The sequence below is a fragment of the Haplochromis burtoni genome, unplaced genomic scaffold (assembly GCF_018398535.1).
Source record: "Haplochromis burtoni strain Fernald_Lab_line unplaced genomic scaffold, NCSU_Asbu1 Contig_122, whole genome shotgun sequence".
NCBI lineage: Eukaryota > Metazoa > Chordata > Actinopteri > Cichliformes > Cichlidae > Haplochromis > Haplochromis burtoni.
In genome coordinates, this window is record NW_024582483.1 from 475893 (window position 1) to 483350 (window position 7458).

Below are 7458 nucleotides of genomic sequence, written 5' to 3' on the forward strand. Positions count from 1 at the left end.
GCTGGAGTTCAGATTTTTCCAACTCGAGCGGTAGACGTGAAACGTGCGTATGCACAAAATGCAACACAAAAACTCACGCGCGTGGTTTTATTCGTGAGTCAAACGCGCCAGACGCGCTACACTGACGCACGTTTCACGCGTTTTGGCGACGCAAATCTGCTTCCGAATTTTCGCGGGACCCGCAATCGCGTGTCATCACACTTTTCCATTGACTTTACATGTAAAGCTGACGCTCTATTCGCGTCCATCGCGTTCGGTGTGAACACACCCCGAACTCTCCCACGGCATGCATTTTTAATTTCTCTTTGATATTTGGGCATATTGGGGCCCGATTAATGTAAAAACAAAGAATCACCAGATTTTATTTTTACCTTATTTTCGTCTCTAAGAAAAATGAGAGCCACATATGAGGATATTCATTTAAAATTTTGATAGAACAGTGGCAGTACAATGTCCTCCTAAGTGGATATCAGGCCCCTGTAGAGCAAAATTGAGTATTTTGGTCTAAATAACCCAAAATGTGATGTCCACATATGTGGACGCCAGGTCCTAGGAGGCTAAAACTAACTAGCTGCCTGCCGCCATTGTCGGAAACTGAGCAGGGCCGCGATGGGTCGCGCTATGAATTCTGGGACAGTTTCTTCTTCTTCGGGGTTTAACGGCAGCTGGCATCCTTCTGCGTGCAGTGCTGCCATCTTCTGTTTTAGTCCGTTATTACACTCTTAAATCCTACTACTTATTCCTGCGTCTTTTGGGATCTTACAAAGCTTCAAACGACGTGTCGGCTATTAAATTAGTCGTCGATGATTTTGATAGTCGACGTAATCGTGACAGCCCTACCATCAATCTGGCTTTATAGTGTCAGTGTTGTGTCAACACATAACAGAGAACCTAGCAAAGAAACCATTTTAAATTCTACCTTTAGGCACTTTGTCACTAGCAGCATGTTGAAAAAAAAAACAAAAAAAACAGGATTTGTTCTAATTTCTTTAGCTGAATGTATGAAAAGTGCCAAAGATAACACAGTTTGTCTGGATATAGAATATTTTTTCAAAAACTCTGTGATCACCAAAGATCTATCTGCAGCAGAAAGCAGTATTTGAAAGCAGTGTCGTTTAAATAAAATGTAAAAATAGGAAGAAAAATTTGCAGGATCTGAGCGATGCACAGTTGATGCATCTACTGGTCACTGAAGCCTCATTAGAAGTGGTCTCCGTGGGAGGGTGGATATCAAGAAGGCATTCTTTAAAAAAGGCAAAACTGGGAGAAAAGGGTGAGGATTGCCAAATTACAGAAGAACTAGACTTATAAAAACAAATCAGTGGCAACAGGTCTTACGAAGTGATGAAATCAAATTTGAAATTTGAGGTTCAATCAGTATGCATGGAGGAGGTCAGGAGGGAGATACAGCATTTAATGTCTACAGCATGGTGAAGGCTCTGTCATGGTTTGACAACAGTGTTAGAGATCTTGTTTGAAATTATGGAACTATGAACACAGAAAAGAACCATCAGATTTTTATCCACCATGCAATACCATCTGGAAAGCATCTGATTGACAGTGGCTTCATTTTTCAGCATGGCAATGATCTCAAACACATGCTAATGCAGTAAAAGCATACCCAGATAGAAAAGCGCACAATGAAACACTCAGTCATGGACTGGCCTCCCCAGAGCTGAACCTTAATATTAATGAAGCAGTGTGGGAGCATATCGACAGAGAATGTAATAAAACAAAGCCAAAATCTAAGGAAAAGCTTTGAATGTCATGTAAGAAGCCTGGAGAAATATTCCTGAAGACTACTTAAAGAAATCAGAAGAAAGCTGCCTTAGAAAACAGACTGTTGAAGAATAAAGGTGGTCATATCATGACTTTTCAAGTTGTTAAAATTGCACAAACTCAAAAGCAGAGTTTCCAATTATTGAAACCTGCAAACATACATGGAAATAAATCATATGAGGCAAAAACAGCCTCATATGATTTATTTCCATGTATGTTTGCAGATTTCAATAATTCTCAGCCCCCATTTACCATTTTCATTGGAAAACATAAACAAATGAAGGGTGCTCAAGACTTTTGCACAGTCCTGTATAAATTGATAAATTACTATACACGAGTGGCAATATGTAGCTGATAAAACACAAAACGAAAGCAAAATTAAATTTACTTTTTTAATCTAACCAATCATTTTAGTAACTTTTTAGGGAAAGTTGCACAGCATTTGTTTGCTCAAGCTTCTTACATTAAAGTGTTTGTTGCTGCTTCTGTCTTATATAAGGGTAAACTGAATTTTAGAGCAGAATTTGAAGGACTTTTTTGCTAATAGTTGAATTTTTCTTCCTTTGAGAAAATTAATTCTAATAAGCCACTATCGTTTGTTTAGATCTGCACTTAATCTAGCTCAGTCTCTTTTTTTTATTAAATGTCTTTTTGCTCAGCAGTATCATAATGAAATTAATTTGCAAATCATGACAATGCAGAGAAATTGTTGTCTTTCATATTTTAACTCGGCGCAGTTTCGCTAGCTCTGTAATCTCGAGAAAACCCTCCAGGGCCAAAGCAAACCAAGCAAACATGTCTGTGGCCTTGGCTCGCAAGTCAGTGTTTACTTCGTCATGTGCGCCTGCAGCGAGGATATCGCCCCAGTCTGCACTTCCGGTTCAATAACCGACACACCCCCAAACAGTGTTTCGAGCCAATCAGAGAAGACAAAGACACCCCCCACCCAAACACACTCATACTGCCTCCACCCTATGATTGACACATACACAAAACCGAAGATTTCCGTTTGTAAGCTTGCAACTGTACTAAACAAACCAGTGAAAGCAACGTGTGTAAACGCGACAGCTCTGCAACCGCAGTGGAAAAAAAAGAAGCTACATTCCACTGTACCCGAGACATACAACAAAAAAAGAGGAAAAACGTGTTTCAAGTTTCAATATTTACCAAAAAAACCCCGTCCTCCTCGAAGAACCGTGAGATGACATGTCTGGGATGCGTTTGTTTACATTAATGTTTACGTGACACGTCGGCCAATAGTCTGAGAGCTAGTAGCGAGCATAATCACTCAGAAGCTACAAGGTGTGCTGATTCGTTTATTTTGAAAATTAGATTACTTTAAAAAGTTATTTCAAAGACAATATAACACGCCGTACTTATGCAAAAACACCAACCAGTTGCAGCACTTCGAAAGAAAAAATAATAATTTACTAACTGCTTATGCTTGTCAGCAGGCCGGGGAAATGCAGCTAGGTTTGCTAACGGCTAAAACTAGCTAGACTGATTCACTCATTCAGCGGGTTGAAGGCAAAGCTGAAGGGGTCCACTAAGAACATCCGGGCAAACTGAATATTAATTGAATATGACAACATAACATCGCTGTGAGTTACACTGGAGACCTGACAACTTATCGTGTTCCACCTTTACTGTCCAGACCTAGGCTGCCATTACTATGCAACACCAAGCCGCTCTGGTAGGGGTGTCGTGACAAACTTTGTACCCCGGACAGGATAGGTGTCCCGTTTGGCCCTGTCATCGTGGAGGTCGTTTTGTATTAATGTTCTCCCCGTCAGTGTTCAGAAATCTATTCGTGAGGCTAACGTGGGTTTACAATTGAGTCGTTTTATTGTTTGAAGTAACCGCTAGACCTCCACTGTTAATGCATAAAATAAACTTTAGTGTGAGAAGCCCTGCGACGTCCAGCCACCGTGTTATCACGGGAAGCCTGACTGCAGCGGCTAGGCTTAGCTGACCGCACTCACTCTCTGGGTAGCGGCAGTGGTGGCGCCCCTCTTCGCTGGAAGACCCCGTCCACGAATACACCGTTCTTGCCCAGGCACCGGAGGGAAAAGCCACTCGCCTCGTCGTAGGTGATCTGCAGGTGCCGTCGGGAAATGAAACTCGAGTGACCCATGTTGATGTCCACGGAGCCGTGAGAAGAGTTCCGGCCTATGGTGACCGTTCTTTGGCGCATGACATACTCAAAGTCCCGGCCCTCGAGCCTGGCCAGGGCCTGCGGAGGAGTAGAAGCGAGCCGCACGGGAAGAATCCCGGCGTCTGTGCGGGCATCCATCACCGGAGGACCCAGAAGGGCGAACGAGGGCTGGTGAAAGGTGTGCGAGGTCACCGCGACGCGCACCGGGCTGCACGGAGCCGACTGTAAAGCTAGCAGGGCTCGAGCCCCGGTGTCATCCCGGTAGTCTGCCATCTTCTTTTGGAGGGTCAACACACTCGCACGCGCACACACTTAACTTCTCGCACACACAGAGTTGCAACGTGAGAGTTTTCAGCCAGGGAACTTGTTCACTCCGTGGCTGACGAACAACATGGAGTCCGGCTCAGTGGAAGAACAGGAGCGGAGTCTCCGGGAACCGGACTGGTGCTGCGTTCAGGGACACGTCGTCATAAGCTCACTTGACTGTCACACAGCAACTGAAAAGCGACAGCACACACTATGTTGGCGTACCTTAAAGTAATATCACTTTCACCTTTTCACTAAAGGTTTCAGTGAGAAATATTTAATCCGACATCATGTGACGGTTCAAACATGTGCTACGCATTGATCTTTTTGGTTCAACCCTCTGTGAAATGCACTAAATAACGATTTCCTTGTATTTAACGATTCCGAAATGCCCAAAGTTTAAAAAAAGAAGGAAAAAAACATTTTGCACTTGAAACTGAAAGTAATTTGTGTGATTTCTTTGCTTTGTTCCCCATTCTTTAGTTTCTAGTCTAGCCCTGTAGTCTAAAACTGTGTTTTCATTTCACTTTTTTTTTTTTTTTTTTTAAAAACACGATTTTTATTGGTTTATTAGGTTGTGGGTTTTTTTTTTCCATTACCGTTTTTGTAATCTTACCTTTGTTTTAGGCCTGTTTATTATTTATGCCTGTTTTATCTCTATTTGTATAAACACTGACCAAAATGAAACACGGATCTCATTTGGTGCCCCAAACAATGAAACATGTAACTACATGTAAACATGTATATTCGTTTCATCACTTGGCATCCATACACAGACATGTGTCTGTCTCCACAACCAAATAGGTTAATTATTTACCAATTTAGGGCACCGCTCCAAAGGTTATAGTGAAATGAGGCACAGTACTTTCAACTTCATACTGTCAAAGTGAATGAAAAACATTACTTACAGGATATTTTATTGTGCTTTAAAAACATTGCAACCAACTACTATACAGCATTACGGATTTTCCATTTCAAGAAAGGTCAAATGCAAAGTCATGGTTTTACAGTTAAGAGCTTGATTATGTCAAAATTGGATTAATAGTTTAGGAAAAGTAATCATTAGAAAATTAGCAAATATTTAGCAGAGGTGAAAAACGTGTCGTCTCTCTTTAGAGAGGCATGGTTCCACATGAGACAGAAATTCAAACAGACTTGCTAAGAAGTGACATAATTATGCATTTTAAAAATAAACCCTTTTATTAAATAATTGTGTTACAGAAGAGACTTCTGAAACAATACATTATGAAACAATCCTTACAAACTGCTATCATCATGCATATCATTTATTTATGTAGTATATTTGAACACAGTGCAGTGTTGTTTCTTAGATTTTTTTTAAACAGTGTATTTAAAAGCAAGTTGAAAATAAAAACAAAAACAAATGCAATGGAAACAAACTGCACTGCAGTTGCACAAAACGGCTAAAATAAACATTTTAGACAGCATAGCCCGAAACAAAACTCAGCAATGATTTTAAACGAAAATGGCAGTGAACGCCACACCTGGGGCCCTCTGGACGGACATGGTTCATGTGGTCACAAAAGGAAACTGGTGGTTGTGTTCAGTTTCATCACAGACTTTCTAGGATGGTCTCTTGAGATTAAAATCTAGCTCTTATTCATAACTGATCATTCTTCTCTTTCACTTTCACGTCTTTCCTGGATTCTGGTTACGGTTAGTGCCCAAAAGACTGCAGGTACTGTCTAATATAAATAAATGAAAACGATGCAATTCTCAAATTAAAGCTTCTAAAACACAAAGTATATATTATTGTACATTTGGGCTAAATCCCATTTTAGTCTAATCAAGTGATATGGTTCTATAGTTTTGATGTAATGGCGCGGATTTCAGCTATTTCCAGCGTCATGTAGTCCTCCAATCCAACCTTAAGAACATTTAGTGTTTGCACTGTAGCTGGTTTGCCCGCCTCAGATTTTTTTTTTTTATCTCTAGCCTCTGTTTATAAACATGGAAAGAACAAGATGGACTAAAACCCGGAGAATGGATCAGTGAAGGGGCAAGAGCACATGAACTTAAGGGGAAAAGTGTCCACTTGGGGGCGCTGTTAGAGCAAAAAAAAAGAGGCTATTTTACTTCAGTGCTTCATACAGATATACATTTCTTAAGGTAAAGCTTTTTTTGTTTGTTTTAACATTTGGTAATTAATGCTCTTACACAACAGCAGAAAGCACTCGTGTCTTTATCCCACTCAGGTCGTCCCCATGATCTAAGAGCCTGAGTGGTTAAGAAATGGGCCTGACATTTTAAACTTCTCTTCACTGGCTCCCTTTAAACCTAGAAATCAGGTTAAAATCCACCACATGCCTGTCATTAACCTTTTTCTCCATTTTCCTCCAGAGTTTTAATTTTTTTTTTCCTATTTCTTGTTTGTGGTCTCTACGGCCCCGACCAGGCCCCGCCCTGAGCCTTATTCTGCTCGCTGTGTCTTCCAGGTCAAAAGAAATTTGCCCTCCACATCATCACCAAACCTTTCACTAAAGCAATTATGGGGTCTCTCTCTGGTACTGGTGGGCATTCACTTTAGGTCATATAATGCCTTGAGTTGACTGTTGTTGGAAACTACATAAAACTGAATTTTAACATTTATTTTCCTAATGTGAGCAGCAAAGTGACTACATTCAGAGTTATCTGCAGCGCATAAAAATGACAGGACAGAGTAGAAGAATCTGGACATTCTTTATTGATTTTAAAGATCAGTAAAATGGTTCATCTGTCACTCAGTTAAGAAAAAAGATGCAGAGGCACACTCTTGTACTGTTTCGGTAAAAAACTAGCATTTGCTTCTGTACACAAAAGGTTTGTAACGAGCACAATTAAGAAGAGAATCTTTCATTATCATTTTTATTTTTAGCAGGAGGGTTAAGAACGTGGCACCAGCTTCAGTTTGATTGGTCGTTTTGGTTGTAGCAGACCCTGGATGTCCAACTCAAAGGGGATCTGCAAGGAAGTGACATGTAAAATAAATGACAAATACACACAAAACTCTGCCTTCTTATTTCAGATCTCCAAACAACTTAAGGTGGAAAACTGATGGAAAACGTAGAAATGCGTAAAATCCAGTGCTGTGCCAGTTCATGGCTTTTTATCTTTGGACTGATATACACGGTGGATGCATCGTCCATATCACTATTAAACTAGCAGTGAATCATTTTGGGACAGGGCTCTTCATACAGCATAAAAAAGGCAATGGCAGT

General features: G+C 40.7%; 2 protein-coding genes across 2 annotated transcripts in view; one reads left to right on the forward strand and one right to left on the reverse strand.

The window, feature by feature from the left end:
* Positions 1-7458, forward strand: part of LOC102292785 (cytochrome P450 3A30) — a 20398-nt gene that overhangs the window by 2976 nt on the left and 9964 nt on the right. The window lies entirely within an intron of this gene.
* LOC121815043 (forkhead box protein K1-like) lies at positions 3104-4408 on the reverse strand. The gene has a single exon (XM_042223866.1). It carries the CDS (start codon positions 4205-4207, stop codon positions 3758-3760), a length of 450 nt encoding a protein of 149 aa, XP_042079800.1. The 5' UTR covers positions 4208-4408; the 3' UTR covers positions 3104-3757.

Bases quoted from the DNA above. Each gene is read 5' to 3' on its own strand.
- LOC121815043 (XM_042223866.1), bottom strand. From the start codon at position 4,207: ATGGCAGACTACCGGGATGACACCGGGGCTCGAGCCCTGCTAGCTTTA.